The sequence below is a fragment of the Protopterus annectens genome, chromosome 1.part0 (genome assembly GCF_019279795.1).
Source record: "Protopterus annectens isolate FY-2018-M chromosome 1.part0, PAN1.0, whole genome shotgun sequence".
NCBI classification, from domain to species: Eukaryota; Metazoa; Chordata; order Ceratodontiformes; family Protopteridae; genus Protopterus; species Protopterus annectens.
This window is the reverse complement of record NC_056725.1, coordinates 10,977,575-11,001,582: the sequence shown is the minus strand read 5'-3', so window position 1 is coordinate 11,001,582 and position 24,008 is coordinate 10,977,575. Positions and strand designations below refer to the sequence as shown.

Sequence of the window (24,008 nt, the reverse complement as noted above, 5' to 3'; positions counted from 1 at the left end):
CTAGTTGTTATTCTCATCATACTGTGCCTGAGTTTTGTTACTGCAGTTTCAACTTTGTGTTGTGTTAATCATTACACTAAATTTCTTTACACTGGGATTATTGTCAAAAAGTTGATCTGATGTTGTGTTTTCTGAGTATATGGGAGGTGACAGGATCTGTGCTGCAGCTAATTGGTGTACTGTTCATACCATCATCTCCCACTACAAGTTTGATTTCCAGTCTAGGTCTCGGACTTTGTTTAACTCCACCATTCTCTTGAATATTCTTTCAGGAGACCTCCCGGGGGTTTTAGTAGGTGGGGACACTGTCTCAGTTGCTATGTTGATTTAGCTTTTCCCAAACCTTCCAGATATTTCCAGTTGCTCTTCTCCCATATCCAATCTCCTCCATTTCTGCCATATTTTTTATATCCATTCTCAGCTTGTCCCATATGCTAACAACAACTTCAGGAACATTGACACCTTAAATTTTAACGTTTTAGAAGTCATGCGTTCATACTAGGCAATCAGTCTGCAGATTATTACAGGCCTAGCCAACAACTTACATTTAAATTCTTCTCTTTTCTATAAATGTGAAGGAAAGAACCAGTGTTTCTGCCCTCCTTTGTTATACTGCATTTCTGTCCTAATCTTCATAAGAACAGGGTGAGATGCAGTTATTGGATGACTCTTAATACTTTCAGTTAAATTAGTATGTTCCTGTGATGTATCGATTCTCTCCAACCTGGCTGCTAATGTAGCCTGGGGAATAATAGATAAAAGCAATCTATTTGAGCTTCTGCTGCAGTAATGATAATCTCCATTAAAAAAATTTCATATATTTCTTTAAAAATGTATCCCGTCTAGTTATAACATTCCTTGTTAGTTCTCCTTGATACATTCTCACTATTACAAATCAAATTCCAATTGTCCCTCGTAATTAAAACACCTTGCTAAAAATGTACCCCCAGCCCTTCTCAGCTCGAACTTTGTAATTTTAGCAGTAATGTAAACACACGCCAAAGTAACCCACCTTCCTTGCCTGTGACTCCTACCATAGAGCTACCATTATCTTTTACTGTTTTTTTCTTCTGTCACTATTGTAGCATCTCTCCCTGCAAGTATAATTAATTCCCCTCTTCCTTTGTCTCTTATATTCTGCTGAGTGTTCACCCTAAAACCCTACCCTTATCAAGTTTACATGTTCATTCTTGTCTAAGAGCTTTTCATGGAGCACCGTTCACTTCTTAATGTAGCTCATTACATTTTGTATTTTATCCCTCCCAGTTAGGTCGTTTGTATTCCATGTCAGTATTGACAATGCAGCCATTCAAACAAGTAAACATTACCATCACTGTCAATGGCTGTGATTTATTTTGAAAACAATATTCTAGCTGGCAGCTTATGTTAATACACTTGCAATCGTCAGGCCAACTTATGTATAGTAACTTCTCATCCCTTTTAGAATGCTTTACATTTTTCAAACATCACAGTTCATAACACTTCCCTTTTCCTAATGTGTACCACCCAGAACTATATATGATTTAAAAAGACATGGAAAAAATACAACACTTCTGTCTAGAAGCATAATTTGATAGTGCTTGCATAGGCTTAACTGATCAAAAAGCTGAGATTATTTGTGTTACAGCACATGATTTTGCTTGTGCTTATTCTAAAGTTAATGTGTCTGTATTAAAAGACTGTACCGAGTCACACCAGTATCACTCAGAAACGGAACATCTTTTTGTCCTACTTTTAACTTAACGTAAGGTCCATCTTGAGCTACTTGCATTAACATCTTTATGCTTACCTCATGCTGTTCCCCTGAACATTGTCAGTACGTGCCTCCTGACATTTGCTGCCACTCTGGGGGTGGTGATGGTGAATAAACAGTGGATCGTTTTTGTTTTTGCCATTGCTGGGTTTGCTGTTGCTCTTGTTGCTGATTTGGGCATTCTCCTTTCCAGTGTCCCATTTGTCCACAGTTGTTAAAAGCCCCACTCCCAGCTTGATGTTGTTGAAAATTTGTTGCTGTTCCTGTACTCTGCCTATCTTTGCCTCTGTGCCTTCTTTCAAAACTGTATTTGTAATTGCATGAGTTTTCTTTTTTTTATGTCTCTTTTCTTTTTGTCTGCTGCATCTATATAGTGCTCTGCATATTTTATTAACTTGTCTAGCTTCTTTTCCTGCTACTTTGCCTGGTGTTGTTTTATTAATGTCTGCACATTTGGTAACAGTCTATGCACAGAGTCAGAGTTTAAAGCTGCCTTAGCATTTACAATTGGATCCACAATGCCAGAATGTGCAGAAAATACTTTCCTAAGTCTCCCAAAGTTCTCACCTGGTGTTTCTCCCTTACTTTATTTACATGCAGTAATTTTCTCCCAATTTGGTTTAACTGGACACATTTCTAGAATTTCTTTTAAGTTTTTTCCTGTACTTCGGCTAATTAATTTGTACCTGTAGTAGTCGAGTAATCAGGGTCCTCTTCCATCAGTCTGCCTTTTCCTTTAAGTTTTCATATTTATCAGGAGGAACTACATCTTTTAACAATTGCCTAAAATCTGCCAAGCTTGGTTCATATATTTGAATAACAATACTCAATTCCACTTCGAACTTTTGTGGGTCTTGCCTTATTTTTGGAAAGATCTTGACTATAGTATGTAAATCAGTTAAGTGTCCAGGGTCAGTGGGCTGATGCCATGTTGTCAACAGGATGTGGTACCATCTGAGGGGGTATAATAATTCTGCCTTTTTCTCTTCTTCTTCTACTGCTGCCTGTCTTGCCTTTACATGAGTATAGTCTACTTTTTTACTTCGCTGCTCTATCCTGTCCTGCTTTTCTAGGCTTTCCTCACTGTCTGAGTCAGAAGGTAACCTAGGAAAAAGGGTATAGCAAGTTCAGGTTTTGGTGAGGGTGATGCTCTTTGTGAAGGTGCAGAAGGTGTAATATTTAAAGATACAACTCACAGTGGAGTTGTGTGGATCACAGACTGGGACCTGACCTGTCGAGTTGGGGAATGGGGAAGAAAGGAAGCTGATCATCTTCTCCTGAATATTCTTCCCCCTCGGTTACCATCTCATGAACCACTGTCTGATACTTGGAAATCACTGGGTATAAGGGAGCAGTGTTGAATGCTTTTACTGTACTAAGCTCATCAACTTGCTGCAACAATTTTTTGTGTGTATCTTTTAGCCCTTTTATCATGGATTCCTTTTCCCTCTTGAAAGTTTCTATGTACCAGTCATTAGAACGATTTGATTGATCAGATTTTACCTTTTTACCCCAACTGTGCTCTTATGTTCAATATTTTAGTTCTGTCAAAAATACCATTTTCAGGGAAACATAAGTCTGGATTAGGGTTAGTTAGTTTATGGCATAGTTTTATGTACTGACAGGAGTTTGCCCCATATATGTGATACATATATTAAGCTGGAGAACCAGCTGATGATTCAGTAGTTTTTCTGTCTGTTGTGCCCGTTTTATTTCAGTTCTTTGTTTTGCATTTTATTGCCCCCTTTTTTCTATAAAGTTCTATTATCACAGAGCACACATACACTCATACACATTCACCCAGGCCCCTCAATGCTGTTTATTTTGGATTAAAATTCAGTTCAGTCGTGTTGCCTTATTTTGGACTGAAACCCAAATTCAGTCTTGTTGGTAGTCCCCTCCCAGTCAATTTATACTGCATATGCTATATTCAAACACTCACAATTTTGAATATTAACATAATCACAGAATGCATTCATTAATAAAATAAATAAGATGCATAGAAACCAAAGCTGCATTAGCATGACTGACACTCACAGGAACTCAGACAAAGTTAAAAGCACTTACTGAGATGGGCGCCCAATATTTGTCGAACATCCATGTCACAGGCTTCAATGATGTCGACCAAACAGGTATAAAACCTGGTTAGAATCCAGTTGTTGGCACTAACTCTAAAGGAAATGTGTCACTTTCTAATTCATGCAGCTATACAATTCAATATAAAAACTCAATGTTTCTGAATGCAAACATATTATTTATTAAAGCAGTATAATGGTACAGAATATTTCAGTACAGAGAGATTCAACTGTATGCACAGTCATGAATTCTTTTATACCTTTTTAACAGAAACAAGTAAGATGTTCTTTGTCTCACATTGCTGCAGTCATAACCTGTGGGTAGTCCGCTGTCCTCGGTCAAGTGTTAGGCTGGCGTAGTACTTAAGCGCATGACCGACGCCATATCCTCAGTCTTTCTTGCCGCGTGGTCCGAAGCAGAAGCAGCGTTTGCAAGTGCTGTTCGGCATCCTTAAATTTTCGCTTTTTGAGTTTCAGACCGAAGACCAAGTTGGGCTAAGTACCCCGTTGGGGAATATTTTTGTCTTTTCTTGCCTCAGTTAATCCGGATGTCAGAAAAAGTTAACAATTGTATTTCTTGTGGGAAACAGATACCTCATAGGGACTATCACTCTCTCTGTATTCCTTGCTTGGGGCCTGAGCACGACATAGTCGGGTGTCGCTTTTGCGCTAGATTTAATAAGCGCACCATTAAACGCAGATTAGACTGTGCTAGGCTTGTTTTCGGCGGTGTAAGGATCCTCCGGCGCCTGCTACCGCTAAAAGCGAAAAGATAAATCGTTAAAGTCTAAACAGGATGAGTCGTCCGCTATGACGCCGGTTCTATGGAAACTACGGTTGAATCTGTGGATCCAGCCGAAGTCTCTGCTGAATCACAGGGGGAACCTTTAATTTTACAGGAATTGGCCTCTCAGGAGTTAGGTCAGGCCGAGGGGGCTTCTCAAGTTTCTGTAGTTCCATCCTTACAAAAGGTTATTAGGCCTTCTACTTCTGTCACTAAAGGCCCTGCTAGAGCTAGACCTGGTCTTTCTGGTACAGGCATCAGCCCTAGTTCTTCGGGCTCTGTTCCTAAAAAACATATGTTGAAAATGGCAGAGGATTTGATTACTTTAATCAGGGGTTCTATGCCCCCTCCAGACAAGAGGCCTAGGGTGGAGACAGATGTGGAGGGATTGGAGCATTCCTCAGATTACTCTGAGTCTTCAGCTGAGGAAATCCAGGATTTTCCTCCCTATTCTGATTCGGATGCAGAGGATTCCTGCCCTTCTGCTTCTCCTCCAGAGGATTTTTCCTTTTCTGAAACCCTGCACTCCATGAGGGAGCATTTCAAGTGGGAAGGTCAGGATTTTTCAGATTCTCGTAAGAGGCATAGGGAATTTTTGTTTTTGCCACAACATAAACCTTTGGTTATTCCCCCTGTTTTAGATGTTGTTCAGGATGTTTTTTCTGAAGCTTCCCTTAATCCTGATTCTTTACCCCCTGCCCCTGTCAAGCCAGACAGGTATTACAGAGTTCCAGGGGCTCATAAATATTTGTATAAGAGTCCTAGAGCTGACCCGGAAACTATTAGTCAAGGACCTAAGGGTGTCAGGGCTTCTGTAGTTAAGAATCCAGTACCTCTGGATAAAGATTCTAGAGCTTTGGATAGGTGGGGTAAAAAAGTGTATACCTCCTCCACGCTAGCTATGAGGGCTTTAAATTGCCAGTTTCATATGCTGAAGTATCAGAATTTTCTGTTAGGTCAGTTGAAATCTAAGGTAGATGCTTTAGCTGAGGGTATAGAGTGTAAGGAATTGCAGGACTTAGTTCATGCCTCAGATCAGGTTGGTAGGCATTCCTTGCAGTGTGGCTTCGATGCTCTTCAGGCTTCTTCCAGGGTGGCTGCTACTGGTTCAGTTATTCGTAGGCATGCCTGGCTTAAGGATCAAAATTTGTCAGAGCATGTTAAAGCTCGAATTTTGGATGCTCCTCTTCAATCTGAAGTTCTTTTTGGTTCTCCTGTGGAGTCAGTTTTGAAAAAAATGGAAGACAAAGCTAAGTCCATGCAGACGGTTAAGGAATTTTTACAAGTGCAGCCCCCTAAGTTTAGCAGGAATTGGCCTGCTAAAGGATGGTCTTACCCTTCTTCCGAGTTTCAGTCTAAGGGCAGGTCTAGACGTGGTAGGGGCAGAGCTCACGCTCAGGGTTCTTTCAGACCTAGGACTTGGAGTTCTCCTGCACAATCTTCTGGTGAGGGCAGGGGTCAGCCTTTTCGTAAACAGACCCAATGACCGGTATCTCCAGCTGCCAGACTCTTCCTGTCTGGCAGCTCCTCTAGGAGGAAAGTTGGCACTTTTCAAACAAAATTGGCTTTTGGTCACCCAGGACAAATGGGTGTTGGACATTATAAATCAAGGCTACAAGTTTTATTTTCACACCTTCCCTCCTTTCAAAGGCATGCCAGATGTACCTCCTCAGCAAAGGCTGGAGGCTCACAAACAGATTTCTTTGCTTTTGCAAATGGGGGCAATCCAGGTGGTACCTCCGTCAGACGTAGGCCTAGGGTTTTATTCTCGCCTATTCCTAATGCCAAAGAAAGGAAACACTTGGAGGCCAATTCTGGATTTGTCCAACTTATGTGTTAAGTAGATTACCGCCTATGTGGTAGTTCATAGGTACAGAGTTTTTACCAAAAGGGATGACAATGCACTTGCATTGAGCTTGAGGCCATGGCTTTGACACCAGGCATCTGTCTCAGTGAGGCCCTTTTGTAGGATGTCCACATCATTAGGAGTTTTGATTATGGCTGCTAGTTTGCAGTCATCTGTGAACTTCGTTAGCCAAAGACCTTTAGAAATACAAACTATCCACTACATTGTCTAATCTGTTTTTCTCTCTGTCATAGAAAAACACTTGCATACATTTATTTAAATGTTATTTTTTTTTTATCAGTTCTTGGAAAGAAGTCCTGACAACCCTTCAATAATAAGACAAAAAATGCCACAAAAAGTAGTAATACAAGTTCTAGGAAGAAGCAGAAGGGTAAATCAAGAATTAGACACTAAATTTTAAATGACGTAAGCGCTTTCATCCGTATATATTAAAATGAACTTCTTCAGACAATAAGAGCAAAGTAAAGAACACAGTTTAAATAGCCCTCCATTAAATCATGTGACCCAAAAGGAAATTACATCACTAAGACAAATCTTTAGACAACACCATCTTGTGGTTCAAAGACTGAACTACAACTAAATAAACAGTCAATTCATTCATAAAAATATCTAACTACCATAAAGTATGATAGAACAGAAAACACATTAAATTGAAATACAACCATAAAAACCATCACATGTAAACACAGCCTTCAATAATAAACTAAAACTGTTCAACTCTTTGTCATACTGCAGCTACTAGGGGAATGTCCCCATTTAGAAACTAATAATTTCTATTTTTAGTTTCATTTTTCCTTCTTTTTAAGATGTGGCGTTGCTGTTTTGAGCTAGTCTCACATGTCTTCAGTAATTAACATTTATTACAGTTTAATTACTTTCTTATGCAGTTACTTTTAAACATGTGACAAGTACTCAAAGCACCCCCACATATGAAATGTATGTCCAAAAGCCTTTTCAAAAATGAAAACTGCAGTAGTCTTTTTTCTTTTTCTTTTTTGCATTCCATCCTTTTTCAGTGCAGGTGAAACATAAAGTGAGATCGATCTGTTCTGTCAGTAATTTAAAAATCAACATAGTTTGAAAGTGTACTATCAGGCCAAGTGCTTGACTATAATATAATGGAATTATTACTTTGTAGTTTTCCTGCTCTCTCTAAAGTTCACATCATCTCATATCATCTTACTGATATTCACCATCTTTGACCATTAATATCTGGTTCAAATTAGTTTCTCCTCACTGTTTTGGTCAACTCAGACTTCTGTATCTCTTTTATCCACTATTATTTGAAACAGTGGCAATGGTTTCACTGGCATACTCCTTCCATGGCCCTGTTTACTGGTGGAAGGCTGAGAAGCTTAATCCCCTTCAACTTGCTATCTTTTTAAAATAAAGAAATAATTGTTCTCCTTCACTGCCTGTTCTGCTTCCATGTATGTCTTCAGTCGACCAGATAAAAAAATGCCCTGAAAAGTGCTGGATGTAGCAGATGGAATCGCTGTTTAGCCTAATGACATTTTCTGATGGTTGAGATGAATTTACTTCTTTGCATGGCTTACAAGTAATCATTACAAAACGTTTTGTGTTACCAACTTTCATCACTTTTCTCATTTGCCACATGATACTTATGGGCTTTTCCTTCTGCTAGCACATTTATGTCTTCAGTAGACTAGCTAACAAACATTTCCAAACTGCAAAATTTGCGGCAAATAAATATGTTCAATTTATATTTGCTGTGCAACTGTAGCCCAATTACTTTTCTATCCTCATAAAATTGATAGTCTGCTTCCCTCAGTTTTTCTTGGGATAGCAGAAAACTTCAGATTCTGTCTCCATGTTGTATGTACAAATTCAACTTTTTGTTAAACAGTTCCTCCCTCCTGTCTTTTGTACTTATACCAACCTTTTTCAATCATTTCATCTGTTTGCTTACTTAGCATTTTCTCTTTTTCCCCCCAACCTTTTATCTTTTTACTTTATATATTCTTCTGATATCCCACTCATTTTGAAGGCTTCTGAATGCTTTTGGTTTATCTTTTCACCTAGATTGCTGAAATCTGTCAAGTTGAACTTGAGGGTACAAATTGGTCAACTTCCTCCTAATTGGCTGCAAAATTATTCTGAACCAAAACCTTTACTTCCTCTTTTTTCTCAGACTGCCCACTTTTTCCTTGACATACAAGCATTGCACTCACTGGCCATTAGCTAAATGAATCCCAAGTCAAAATCTTTATCAACTTTTTTAGAAATTTGTTGGGTTTCACTCTGGAAGAGCTATAACCTGTTGCTCAATCAGGCACCATGTAGCAACTCAATTTTTTTAAACAAGAAACATCTTTATTAAATTATCACTTATGACATAGGCAGTCATACATTGATATAAATGGAAACAAACCATATTGACATAATCTTAGTTGCAAGCATTTTACATCACAAACCATATTAACATAATTTAAGCTGCAAACATTATATATCACTTAACTCTACCCAGTTATTTGTCAGTGAAACATTATGTAACTCATTCAAATCCTGCCTTCGTTTAAACCTCATTTCTCCCCTGTATATCTATTCCCACAATTCCCAGTTTTTCCTATGTAATTTGCTCTTATCCTTTTCTAAAGATTCCGATTTCAGTTGTTTTATCTCTGTTACTATGTTCCCTACTTCTAGTACAGTTTAGACTTTGATTTCCATTTTCTAGCAATTGCTTTTTTGGCAGCCACCATGATTAGACTCTCAACAAAGCCTTACTATGTTTAGGCAATTCCAATTCTTATCATAGCTCAGAAAAATAATTTCCCTAGTTACACCAATTTGTTCACCCAGTATCTCTGATAGATTTCCACAACAAGGCTAGTGGTCAAAAGAAAGCAATTCAAATAAAATTCACACAGCAAATTTATTGTCAGTAGAATTCCAACACAACTTTAGCTCCTTGGCCAAACAACCTTCTAGGAGTTAGTAAGTCACAGTAAAGTACATCATTAAATAGTAAAAGTAATTAACATCAATAAAAGAATTACCCAATAAAAGCTACCAATTTACAAAAGAGCTTTCCAGCTACATTCCTTATTCAGACCAGTAGGTGTCAGGGTGCCATATTTTAAAATAAAAACCCTCCTTGAACAACAGCTTATTTTTTTGGAGAAGAACATTCTCATCTGTAACAATTTCCAATATTCAACCCCTCAAATCAGCATAACCCAGCATGGACGGTATTATAATGAACTGCTAAGGGGCTTTTTCTTCTTAATATCCCTTATATATATCTGTAGCTTTATTTTAAAATATCTCTTAGTTTCCCCTATATAAAAAAGGCTGCAGGAACACCTCAAAGCATACACCACCCCTTCTGTATTACATGTATATTCTGCTAGAGGGTTATACCTAACGCCATTAATATTATCGAAGGACCTAACCACATATTGGAAATTAGCAGCCTCCACAAGCCCAAATATCTAAGTTACATATTTCTTTACTACAATCCACTTTCTGTGTAGAAATTTTACTGTGAACCCCCATATCCTTCACACTACATCCCTTCTTAAGGGATACCAACAGGGTCCTCCGTAGATTCTTAGCATAATCTTTCCCCAGCCAATAATAATTAATAATATCAACTACTTCCTGAGTCAATATATTAAACACAGTTGCAAAATAAACGTTTCTACTATTTTTAGAACCATAACTGATTGATCTCCTACCAACATCTCTTATCCTACTGTTATCCTTCCCATTCAAAGGGCATTAATAATAAGTCTTTCACTATAACCTCTCTGTTTAAACATAATACAAGTACGAATAATCTCTTCTTCCAATACATACATATCACTACATAACCTGCTCACACATAAAATTTTCCCATAAGGTAAATCAAACAAATGGGGAGGGTGACAGCTTCTACCATCCAAGAAGTGCCCCCATCATCAAACTTCCTATGTACTCTAGTACTTATATAACCATTATCATGGCCCTCTAACAGCACATCCAGGAATGTAACCATCTTTCTACTCTGAAAACCATCAAACTCCAAACCAAAGCGGTTATTATATAAATCTCCTACAAGTGCTGCAACTAATGAGTCACCTTCCCTACACAAAAAAATCAGATCATCAATAAACCTATAATAAGAAACTATATACTTCTTAAAAATATATAATTTATATAAAAAGTCTACCTCAAACAGGCCCATGACCAAATTGGCATACATAGGGGCAAATGGAGCCACCATGCCATCCCCTGAACCTGTTGATAAATAACTTGATTAAATAAAAAAAAATTAGTCATACTAAAATACATCAATCACATAATGAGCCAAAGGGCTATCACCTAAATAAACCTTAAAGTCTCAAGATCCACAGAGTGTTTAATATTTGTATATAAACTTTTCACTTCACTTGTTATCCAATAAAAATCTTCACCTCAAACTCCTAACTTAATAATTTCCAAACTATCAAAATAATCTTTAATATACGAATCCAACTTAACTACAAACTTCACTAAATATGAATGTAACATCAAACCAATGTTATGTAAAAAAATATTTATCTGCTGCTATTATAGGTTGACCCAGTGGGGAAACTAAATGTTTATGAATTTTAGGTAAGCAGTAAAATCTAGCCAGCATACAACCTTCCACATTAAATTTTATTTCAACTTCCTGTTTGGATAAATAACCTAACCTATACCCTCTCCCCTGTAATTCCTGAAAATTGCATATAGCTTGCTGATATTCCACAAGACTTGAGATCTTATAAATTTTCTCTTTAGCTTAATGATATATTTATTTATTTATTTATTTATTCCAGTTTGATGACTGGAGAGGTCCACTGGGCCTGGGAAGTTCGTTTTCAGTGGAGGCCCGGGGAGAAAAGCTCCACAATACAAAGTTTAATTACATGATTAATTACAAAGAAAATTACATGATTAATTACAAAGAAAATTACATGATTAATTACAAAGAAAGTTAGGATTACAAACAGTTAGCATTCTAAAGAAAAGCGAAAAAAAAATAAAATATTTACAATTTAGTTCACTGGGCTTAGGGAGCCTATTTAGTGGAGGATTTACAATTTAGTTCATTGGGCTTAGGGAGCCTACTTTAGTGGAGGCTCGGGGAGAAAAGCTACACATTAAAGTTTAATTACAAGAATACTTTCAGTGGAGGCGATCCATGCACATTCTCAAATACTGTGAAAAGTGTAATACCACTATTCTATGGCCCTTATCCACTGGTTTTATTACTAACACCCAAACAACTACCCTCTCTACCTACAACAACACATGCAACACCATAGACCAGTCAGTCAGTCAAGTCCTCACAGCACAGCCCCCAGGCAAAAACAAAAAACTTGACACACTTGTCATTGTCATTGGTGATTCACTACACTGACGCACTGACGTCCCCGACTGAGTAGTAGAAGGTAGAATGATGCCACAATACAGTGATAAGATGATCAGCTTTAATAATTGGCTTAAATTCTGGGTGTCATTCAAAGGGATCAATGTCTGTCTGCTGGCATGCACATGCTGGACAAGCGGGGTGTCCATATTCATAAAGACACCCCACACCCTCAAGGTTGGTGGCAACGCGCCGATGCATCATCACATCCCAGGTGCATAAACCATAAGCAAGCTCTGCAATTTGTAGCATGTTTACAGGCACCCTCCTCCTCCCTCCAAACCTCCTCATGCCCTCCCTGAAAACTTGGAGGAGGGATAAATGTATAAACACCATCATAACACCATCATACTACTACCTTCAACTACTCCTAATATAGCTCTGAACACTACTAGCAAGCCCGGAAAAGATCTAAAAAACAAAGTTCATAAACTCAAAAAACTCAAATGCCATGGAAACACACTAACCACCTCATCCACATCTATGGAATCACACATCATCACACATCAAGTCAACATGGGATCAAAATACCCAGATCAATCAGTATACCTCACTATGGAGCATCAATCCATCCTCAATCCTCAAAAACAAAAAACTCCAACTGAAAAAAAAAAAAAAAAAGTGAAAACCTTCAAAAAAAAAACCTTTTCAAAACCTGACTGTACAAACCTAGTGTGGTAATTATTTGAATCACTACTCCAACCCAAAACCACTTCTCACAGCACCTACCACTCAGCATGTCCTAGCAAACTGCCTAACTCTGGCTGTGACTCTGGCAATCCAATCTGGTGGAAAATGGACTCTAAAGCCAGCAACAAAACAAAAGGAAGCAGCTACAAGGCTACACAAAAAAAGGAGGAAGCTAAAAGGAGATAGAGCAAAACTTAGAGAGTAAAAAAAACTAACTGATAATAGAGAAAAATCCCAAATTTGAGAAAAAATCATGAGCATTCTAAAGAAAAAGAAAGACCTCTTTAGAAAAATTGTCTCTTTAGGAGGAGAGGAGTCTAAGACATCTTAGGAGGGTTCAACTACTGGCTGAGGCAGAACTGTTCAGTGCCCAGGTGAGAACTGCCCTCACTAAGGCAAAAACACAGCATCCATGGGGGATGGTGTAACCCACAGTTAGGACACAGCTTTATCTTAGCCTCACCTCAGGATATCATTGCCAAGGCAAGCCTTATCTGCAAAGCCATGGAGGAGGATCATATGGAACCAAAAATGCATAGTCATACCCTTTGAAAAAACAAGGTTTTACCTAACCATATATAGGTGGTGGCAATCTGAAAACACAGAAAAAAAGGGATCTGGGGGACAGGTTGACAGTAGCCCTCAGAGGTGACCTGTGCTGACATATAAAGGCCATGTCAAACCCAGATTTGATGAATATGCTTCACACCAAAAATCTAGAGATCCAGAACCCTCTCTGGCCTTGTTCAAGAGAATCTTTGAATGGATGGGAGATTGCAGATATATATACCCCAGGGATTACTTCAGTGTCACTGCTTGACAACAGCAAAAAAAATGATATAGTAGTTTTATTCTAAATGCCCTTGGGCAGATAGCTTAGTATGAACCTATGAACCTATGAACTCTTGTCTTTTACCCATATCTTGTAGCGCCTTCAATTCCTGTTTAGTGAGGCTAAAACACACTTTCCCTTTTTTTTTTTTAAATCTTGAAAACTACTATGCGCAGCAAAATTAGTCATCGAGGAAAACTGTTGCATCCCTTCATGCACAAAGGGAGGAATAAATTTACTTTTACAAGGAACATTAGAAGTGTCACGTAATGAGTATGCCTTGACATCATTTACATCATAAGAATTATCAAATGAAGAGTTACAAGAAAAATACATATCCCCTTCATCACTTTCCCCCTCCACAGCATGAACAAAAACATTGGGGTAACCATTATTTTCCACATTAAAGAATTCTAACAAATGCAATTTTCTAACGAATTGGAACAATTCCATTTGCAAAACATATTTTCTGGGCAGAACCGCAGGCACAAATTTAAGACTGCATTGGAATACAGACAGTTCCACATCACCAAGCACAATACCAGATACATTGACAATATAATTATCACAATTATCAGTAACAATCTCTTTCAAAGACATTATAACATTTTCAAGAAAGTCCTTTTGTTAAACTTGTCATACTTAACATAGTGTCCATCACTACTACCTTCCGAACTTCCTCTCTTTCTATTTGTGATAGATTTGTCTGCAGGGAATCTTTAAAGGCTGTCAACTCACTACATGCCCAGAAAATATGTTCCCAGTTACCTCTTTCTTCCCCATTACACCTCCAACATTTGCTGTTCACCTGAGGAAAAATTCTCTGGAGTCTACTTGAGGATAAGAATGTCTTTGTAAACATTTCCAAGCAAAAATCCTAAATCTTGTAGATTTTGTTACATATTTGGGAGAAAAACATATGCCCCCATTGTTTCTTTGTGAATTGCTTATCTAATCTCTCTTACCAATCTTTTCTAGCATCCTCTAATTGATTCTTATAGTTGTCATGCAATATTTTATATGCTCTACTAATTATTCCTTTTTTAACAGCAGCTTCTTTTAGAGATTCTACTAAAAACTCTACCAGTGCTAGGTTTTCATTTAGGACCTCCCTATTTCTTTCTTTTTGCCTATACTCTAATGTCAATCCTGGATAGGGAAGGCAATCTATAACCTGCAGTCCAAATAAATTCTTGGCATCTTCCCATTCTATTACCTTTCCACCTCTAGTTATGTGCTCCTAATAACTTGGTTCATTTTCCAGTTTTCTCCAGTAAGTTCCAGCTCCCTCTTAATTATTGTCTGTATCACTAATTGTAGTCATCCCTATCGGCAGAATCTCCTTTCTCCATTCATATGTTGGCTTAGTTCTTAGAATACTTTCTGCTACTTTATGAATATAGTATTCTATATGATTATTGTTATTCTCCTTAAAGGTCTGCATCCAAAATCCCAATCTCTCATTGTTTCTTGAGCTTCCACCCTGTTTCATCGTCATTACTTTCCACTTTGTAGGTTTCTGCTTGTTCTATGTGTAGGAGCCTTAGCTGTGTAACTGAAATACTCCTTCAAATTGGTTAATCCCAATCTGCATTGTTCTGTTGGAAGAATCAGTTTATCTCACTTGACTCTTGTCGTCTTCCTCTCCCAAATAAAATCTTTCAGCTCTTTATTAATTGCTATCCACAACTTCTCCTCTGGTTGATAAAAATATGCCTGACCTGTGTATAAGATTAAAGGGACTAAAAACATTTTAAGTGCTTGTATCTTAATATCCATATCCATATAACAGAGCTTTCAGTTTCTCAGTTTACTAACATTTGTTTATATCCTTAGCTGCATACCAGAACCATTTTTAATCCATGCCATTAAATATATTTTATCATGTCTCCATAAATATGGATATTGTTGAACAACTTTGTGTGTGGGTACACAATTTACTATTACCTTTGTTTTAGCTTCATTAATTTTGTATCCCCAAAAAGATTTGAAACTGTCTTAAGAAGTTCCACAACACTATAATGTTATTTTCTGGTTTTATCAGGTATAAATTAACATCATCTGCAAACAGAACCAGCTTTTCTGACTAGCACACCAATTGTATCTTAGAACTTCTGAGTCACTTATTTTCTTTGACAGTGGTTTTAAATATAATGCAAATAACAAATGAGAGAGAGGACACACCCCTGCCTGGTTCCTCTACTCAAGCAAAAATTATCAGAGAGTAACCTCCCCACTTTAAATTTTGCCCCCATTCCCTCATATATTCTCCTAATCAACTGTATAATTTTATCAAGGAATGCAAATGTCTCCATTGCCCTGCTGATACAGTCCCAGGTTACTCTTTCAAATGCTTTTTCTGCATCAAGACCCACCAACAACAGTGGTATTTTCTTATATTATGCTTCCCTCTGGATCATCAGTGTTCTGTTAATGTTTGCTTCCCTTCCAGAAAACCATATTGATCCATATCTAGCAATTCAGACATCACTGTTGCTATTCTGAGTGATTATAGACATAAACACTTTATAATCATGGTTTAGTATTGAAATGGGCCTGTATGAAGCTGGATCTGTTGGATCTTTTCCCTCTTTAGGTATTACAACTACTACCACTTTCTTCCAGGATGTTGGTACTTCTCCACCTCTTAAAACACTGTTAAACAAAACCTTCCAGATCTTTGTTAGTTTTTCCTTCCTAGCTTGCAAGCTTCTACAGAATATTATCTATTTCAGGGGACTTTCCTGTAGACTGGTTATACATCACCATTTTTATCTCATCTCCTAACTGTTAGTTATTGAGCCTCCTCTACCTCTTATCTTGGCGTGTTTAATTCTTCCATAAACATTTCCATTTGTACCTCATCTTGATTTCTGTATTTCTCTGCTTTATAGAGACTTTCATCAACTTTCCGAAATATTTCTTAATACTTTGTAGGATCTCTTGTTATCTTTGTGGTGATGTGAGGTATTACCAGCTATGCCAGAAGACTGCATTGTAACTGTTGAAATGAATATACTGTAACAGAGGATACTGGAAGAGAAGAGGTTAATCCCAGTCCAGCTAACTTTGAAAAATAGTCTGAAATTAAATTACTTGACTTAGGCCATAAAGATGGTATATTATAGTTCTGATTGTAGCCAAAGACAAAATGTTTGTGAAAAGCAGGACTACATATCCTCCTGTATTGTCTTTAGGGGTGAACTAATTGCTACCCTGAAAGGATATAAGTTTTTGAAATGGTTTTATAGCTTCCAGATGCTATAATACATCTTAACAAAGCTCTGTGCATGTGTATTGTAACACATATGTGCCATATTCTGGTTCAGTTTCTAGTAAAGGGGGTAGTGTCAGATGACAAGATGTATGTGATATCATTCTGTAATCCAGCACTGAAATTATGTTTTAATACTAGATGAGACAGAAGTTTCAGGGCAGTCTGTTTGTGAAATCTGACAAGAAGGAAGAGCACACCTCCACTTCATCTTGCCTTGCTTTTGTAAGTAACCAGGGAATAGAAATTCTTTAGATCAGCCAGGAAAAGATAGTGGGATTAGGTAAGTACTGTTTTTCTGTGTCTGTGTGAATCTATCCATCTGTGTTATTTTAAATATTTCCTGTAACTGAAATGCTGGTGTTTATCGTAAATAGATGTTTATTATTTTCATGTTCATTTATTTATTATTAAATAAATTTAAACTTTTCATTGTGACTGGTCTTTTTAGGAAATGTTTAAGAGCACTTGTATTTATTTGGTGACACTGTGGCCGCTCCTGAAAGCCTTGCTGCATTGGTCAAACACTATTTATATTAGTATTAATTTTATTCAGTATAATTAGGTACCCTTGTAAGAGCCTTAGAGTAGCTAACTTTGGAGTGTTCTGGTGGCAGAATGTACGTTATAGTCTGGGGAGAGTGGGCATACTTGGTAAATCTGTGCCAACCTTTCACCAGGTGTGGGTGTGTGTATATCTGTGTGAAAATCAAATCTCAAAGAGAGTGTGTGTCAGCTGTTTGGAGCAGGGTACAGAACACTGGTTTCACAGACAGGGTTAGGGTCATACATGCCTGGGACACATACTCTGAGAGCTCAATCATGTCTTGCTTCATATAGTGTAGGGATGTACGTCTCAAGTCATTCACACCAACATGGACAATTACAGAGTCACACTTGTACTTGTTGTGAAGACACTTAAGTGCATGTGTGATGTGGTGGATTCTGGAACCAGACAGACAACTGACTGCGACCTTCTCCTTGTCGAGCCTGGTGAAAGGGACATCTGTGTGTCTCACACTTGAGTCAACAATGACTAGTATGTTTGGTTTATTGTTTTGCCTTTTGGGCTGTGTTTGTGAGACACTGGTGTGCTATCTGCTATATGTAATGTGTTTGGTGTTATGTGTGGAATGTTTGTGAGTGTGTTTTGGAGGTCTCTGCTGTTTAGGTAGGTATTTATTGAGGACCTCTGCAAAGGTGGGTATGTGGAAAGAGGTACTACTCTGCTTGACTTGTGAAGTTTAAGAGGTGGGTGATGAATCTGTCACACCACAGTGGCTTGTTTATGTCTTGGTGAAGGCTTGGCTTCTTTAATCAGATATTTTAAGAACTATTTATTCTGCAAGGGAAAAGGTCAAAGAGGGTTGTGTCTTTCATGGGAAGAAAGGCTGGACACAGATTCCTATGGGGGAGTCTGTAAGATACTGATTTGAGCTGGGAGGCTTCCTGTAGCTCCTGATAACTAGAATTTTTGAAGCCATTGATCTTTTAAGTTTGGAACCCCAGAGGTCTTTCAAGTGATATGCTTAGGCAAATGCGTGCTAAAAGGGGCATTATATTTGATAATGGGTCTGCTGAGATATGAATAAAGGGGAATTAGGACTTCTTTAGATCGTGAGGAGATGCCTGTGGAAGTTAGATGAACCAGACAGAGGGCTTTCTGATGTACTATGGAGACATGATGGTCAGAAGATAAGGAGATAGCGCAAGTGTTTAGACCCTTACTGCAATGTATGGTTAAAGGGCTGTGTCACATTTAATTGCAGATTTTTGTCCTTGCACCAGTTGTTAGCATGACTTTAACAATGTTGGAGCAATTGAATCAGTGGAAGATCGAATACTAGCTCTCAATTTAAACTTGTCTGCAAACTTGGATAAATATATGTTGGCAGTGTTAGTCTGAAGGGCTGAGGAAGATGCCAAGTAAGAGTGAGAGACTGACTCTGTGCCCTGTAGCACACCACTGGTAACCATTTTGTATTTAGAAGTGGAACCTATGACTCTAATCACATGGGTTTTGTCAGACAACCAGTTAGCTATCTACCACACAGAATAAGGATTTATTTTCTCAGGTAAGTTTGCTAATGTCTGTATGAGGAGTATTGTTAGAGGCCTTGACTAGGTCCAGCTAATACTGTATTTGCTGCATAACCACTATCCACTTATAACCTTGTGTGAGTTTTTCAAAGAAAATGAGATTATTCAGTATCCGAACTACATTATTTGTATTTTACCTTGACCTCTGCAAATCTGTCACCACTGTTCAGAATCCAAGTTAATACTCTAGAATAAGTGTCTGATGCAGCACATGCTAGACAAGGAGACAGAGGCCTGGTGCAATGCACATCTGAGAAGAAGTGAAATAGCTGGTATGCAATGACTAGCGGCACTATGAGAAATTAAATTGTGATTGGCTTTGAATTAAGTTTGCGTACTCGGGTGAACACTAATATGAAAAATGTGTTTTGTACTTATATTTGTTGAAGATTTCTAAGTCGTTTGCACTTAGTTTGTAAGACAGGTATTTTATACTGTCTTTTTACAGAGTTTTATTGTGCTGACTGGGAAGCAGTACTTGCCATGAGTGACTTTTTCCGTACTGAGCCTTAAATGATGTTGAGCAGCACAGGCTTGGTTTATATGAGTATCAGACAGCAACTAGTTTGCAAATTAGGAAACAGACCTTTACGAATCTATGTAACATTGGCATATATGCAAGGAGTTATAACTTTGATTTCCAGATAATTCCTAGTTCTTTGGTAATATTAGTTTTATTATGAAATAATTTTGTATAGTTAGACTAAGCTAGTATGCTTAACAGAGGAGGAAGGTGTGAAATTTTAACAATAAAAAATGCAAGATGCATTAGGTCAAGTAACTCGGTTTGGGTTATATTATTTGTATGAGGTAAATGTGGAAAATCACACAGTTTTATTTTACACATTTGTTGACCAGGTAAGCCCACTGAACACTGGCCTTTTAAGGTGTGACCCATAAGCACTTGGCTTTGCCTTTGACCCATGAGCTTTAGTCCTCTCATACATGTCATTCTGAAAAATGAAATCTTATGTTAACAAGTCAAAATGGTTACCTAATTAAAAATGTTGAAGTAAATGAAAAGCAAAGACGTTTTGCTTAGATGTCTGTATTTGTTCTCATTTAATATGCTGATAGAAGAATAATTTGTATTAGTGCGAATCAATTTTTTATTTTTTTTTTTGCTTATGAAAAAAATTATAAAGTGCTATTGAAAATGAAGTGAAAGAAATAGAGAAAAAAAATCAAAAGACAGTATTGGGTGATATTCTGTTTTGTAATATTACAAAGTTTTGCTTTTTCTTGTAGGCAAAGTAAAGGAAATGAGCTTTGACCCAAAGGCAAAAATGCAACGTTTACAAGAATTCTGGATCAGCCAAGCCAGTGCAGAACAACGTAAAGGACGTGCTGGCAGGACAGGTCCAGGTGTGTGCTACCGCCTTTACTCGGAGTCGGACTATGATGCATTCACGCCATATCCTGTGCCTGAAATACAGAGAGTTGCTTTAGATGCTCTGGTCTTACAGGTGAGTTGGTATCAGTTTTGATAATTAAGTTAACTTCAAACATTTATGTTCAGAAACCCTCTTTGTTAATTATTTTGTTTATTCACAGACCTCATGCAGTCAAAATTTGGTTGCTTTCCATAATATGCTGAATCTGATTTTGTCGATCTTCATTTTTCCTTGACGTTTGGGATTCGTTTCTGATTCTTGGAATCAGCTTGGCCATTATAACAGCTCGCGCAAGCCAAAAACTCTCGAACTAAGTCTTTACCCAGAATACCCCCCTGCAGATTACCTCAGATCTCATTTGCCACTCTTGTCACAAATCCTGTCCGCTAGATTCTCTCTCAGCTAAGTAAAAAGTTTTTTCATAGTTCTTTAAAAAAATGCTTTTCTATTCTTATATATTTTAACACATATATCTTTATATATCGATAGTATAGTATTACTCTACCATTTTTACCTTACTTGTTCTTTGCCGTCCCTCTCCTTTGACATTTCGGTGTTCTACCCTGCCATCATTGGTAGTTTTTTCTCATATTTCATACCTTTCTATCTCACTTTCTGTGAGTGAGTGAGTGTGCTCTTTTTCTACCTACTGGTAAACTCTGCCTACCATTGTTGGTAGTACTTTCCCTCTCCCTAACTTTTTGGTAGTTCTGGCCTACCATTACTGGTAGCCATTCCCTTTCTATGTGTGTGTGTGTGCTTTTTTTTTTTTACTGTCAGTTGGTTGTTGTTTTTCCATTTTAAAATGGTGGATAAATCTAAAGGGACCACAGGATTTAAACAGTATCAGGATTGTGGTAGGAAGATGCCCAACTCAGATGGGCATTCTTCTTGTGTATACTGTTTGGGCCCATCACATTTACAACAATATTGTTCAGTTTGTCAAGTGTTCAGTAACCGGGCCCTTATAGAACGCAAGAATAAGTTGATTCCAAAAGGCCTGATTAAGTCTTCCTTTGAGGAGGATCTGTCCAAGTTTGACATGTCCTCACCTTCATCTCCTCCTTCTTCTTCTAAACTGGAACATGGACAGAAGAGGAGTCATTTGGTGCCGGCATCCCCTTCAGCTCCAGCAACCAAGAAACACAAATCTTCTCCTTCCACACTTCCTGTGGAACTGAAGTCTAAAATTAAAAAACTTAGGGAACCAACTTCCTCGGCACCATCTGCTGTAACTACTTTGACATCACAGGTCTTGGTGCTGGCCACTTTGGTACTGACAACTTTAGCTTCCCTGTCAGTACCTGCTCCACCTGTGACTCTACCAGAAATTTTGGAACCTATACCACCCCCCCGGTGCCAAAACCAAATATCATCAATGTATCCCAGGACAAGTTGTTCTCCTTAAGTTGACCCCTTTGTGGCCAACTTCCAAGTCCATTCCTAGACAGACCGGAATCCCCCTCAGGCTTATCTGTCCGTTCCTCCAGGAGTCTGACTGAAGTCAGCTTCTTAAGGATGGTGGATCAGCTTCTAGTGACTAGGAGTCTTTCTATCTCTTTCCAGGCCCTACTCCCTTCTAGAGGTGGACCTTTTTCTTCCAGGACTCCACCAAACCTTCCTCCTCTATTTTCTTCTGAGAGCTGCTCTGCTGACGACAGTCTTTACCCCTGCTATGCCAAGATCTGCTGTGAGTGCCTCAGTTCCATCAGAACTGACAAACTCCTGGGGCCATAGCTCTGCTGCAGGATCCTAGGGTCTCGGAATGGCTTCAGTTTTTTATTTGGGGTTGTCCTCGACTCTTGGAGCTTCGGCTGACGTGGGCTCTTCCCTGGCCTTTGCTTCGGGGGTAGGTTTCTCAGAGCAGGGTGGGACCACGGTTCCAAGGTTGTCCTTCTCGGTTCCAAGCTTCCATCCCTCATCAGGGGAACCTGCCTTCCAGGTTATGGAGATGGCATTGGCCTCTGCAGGTTCTCAGCTGGCCCCTCCCATATCGGAGCATTACCCGGGACTCCCTCTCACCCAGAGCTGCCACCAACCTCCATGCCCAGGCAGTGAACGGCAAAGCTGCAGGATACCCCTGTGCAGGGCCCCTCTTCTTCAAAGTCCTTCTCAGAGATTCCCACTGAGGAGACACCCTGGAAAAAGTCATGTAAGAGGAAACACTCAGATTCTCGTGAAGAATCTCTCACAGAAGACATGGACTTCGATGATGGGGAGGGTTCCCTTGGTCATCCCCAGAAGATGTCTCTTTTGTAGACATTCTAGAAATTCTGAAACAGAGGGGTGACTGGAAGCGAAAAGACCCTACCTTTGAGGGGTTGGTGTACATGTAAGCTTTTGGTGCTCGCCCATCTACTTCTTGGGTGACACCTCCTGCTGACGTTCTTGTTAAGTTGAGTGTACAGCGGGCTTGGAAGGCCCCTGACTCCATAGAGCCAATCCCCAGTAGACCGGACAAAATAATTTCATTTCCAGAGGACCACCAGTATTGGGCTAAGGGGTTAATAGTAGATGCCATGGAGGTTGCAGTGGCCACCAAAAAGGAACTGGTGGAAAAGAGTTCTACTGTTCATCCCCCTAATTGAGAGTCCAGGGCAATGAACAGATTCGGAAAGCGAGTTTATGCATCATCAACCTTCACTTTAAGGTCCTTGAATTTTATGGCACACTTTACTAGGCTCCAGATCGATCTGATCAAGGAGTTATCAGATACCCTTGCAGGAGCTGTGTTTGAGGAGGTCTGAGATAAAGCGGCCTCCCAACTGGCTACCTTGGAGTCTATTTTCCAACTCGTCCATGAGGCTCATCATGCATGAAGCTGAAGGGATGACTAAGGCAGTGGTTTCCAGCTTTGCCGTAAGGTGACACACCTGGATGCACTTCCGTGAGTTTGAGGAGCCACTTAAGTCTTCTTTTGTCAATTCTCCTTTTGATGGATCTTCCTAGTTTGGTCCCAAAGTCAGAGAAATATATGTTTTTCGGCTCCCCAACATTCTTACTCTAGGAACCAGAGGAGCGGGAAGATGTGGTTCAAAAAAATCCCAAGGTCCTTTTCAGGACACGTGGCAGTGGCTCCCCTCAGGGCAGAGGGGGGAGCTGCAGTGGAAGACGCCAACCGCGCGGCAGAGGTGGCTCGCAAAATCAGGGTTCCAAAGATTCTTTCTCTGGGTAACCCAACCAGTGCTCCTGAAAGGAGGCCAGATTGCTTGCCCCTGGAAGCAGTCAGGTGAAGATTCTCTTTGCACTCGAGAGAATGGAGGCAAATAACTTCAGATACTTGGGTGCAAAGCATCATTGTCAGAGATTACCACATCCCCTTTACTCTCAATCCAATATCAAGAAGACGACTCCCCAATGTTCCACCCAGTCAGAAGGATCGAGTAGCTCTGGAAATTCAAAAGCTGCTAGAAAAAAGAATCATTGAAGAAGTCCCAGCAGACCAGATAGGATCTGGATTTTATTCTAGGTTCTTTTTGATGCCAGAAAAGACAGGGGACTTGAGACCAAGTTTTTCAGCGGCAAAGTTAAGGATGGTCACAGCTCAGTCTGTCCTACCCTTCTTAGAGGAAGAGAATTGGATGTGCTCTGTAAATTTTCAGGACACTTATTACCACATAAAAATGGACAAGCTGTCCAGAAGGTTCCTCTGCTTTTGGGTAGGAGCCAGTTATTTCCAATTCAGAGTGCTGCCCTTTGGCCTCACCACAGCCCCCAGGGTGTTCACTAAGTGTTTGGAAGCAATGACAGCTCACTTGAGACTTCATGGATTCATGGTGTTTCCTTATCTAGACGACTGGCTCATCACCGCTCACACCAGGCATGTACTGTTTTAAGCAAC

General features: G+C 39.0%; 1 protein-coding gene across 1 annotated transcript in view; it reads left to right on the top strand.

Annotated features, from left to right (window-relative positions):
- DHX34 (DExH-box helicase 34) overlaps positions 1 to 24,008 on the top strand; it is a 1,598,514-nt gene that overhangs the window by 383,839 nt on the left and 1,190,667 nt on the right. Inside the window, exon 5 of the mRNA XM_044078772.1 lies at positions 20,022 to 20,239. Within this exon, the coding sequence (XP_043934707.1) occupies positions 20,022 to 20,239 (218 nt within the window). The remainder of the gene's footprint in view (positions 1 to 20,021; positions 20,240 to 24,008) is intronic.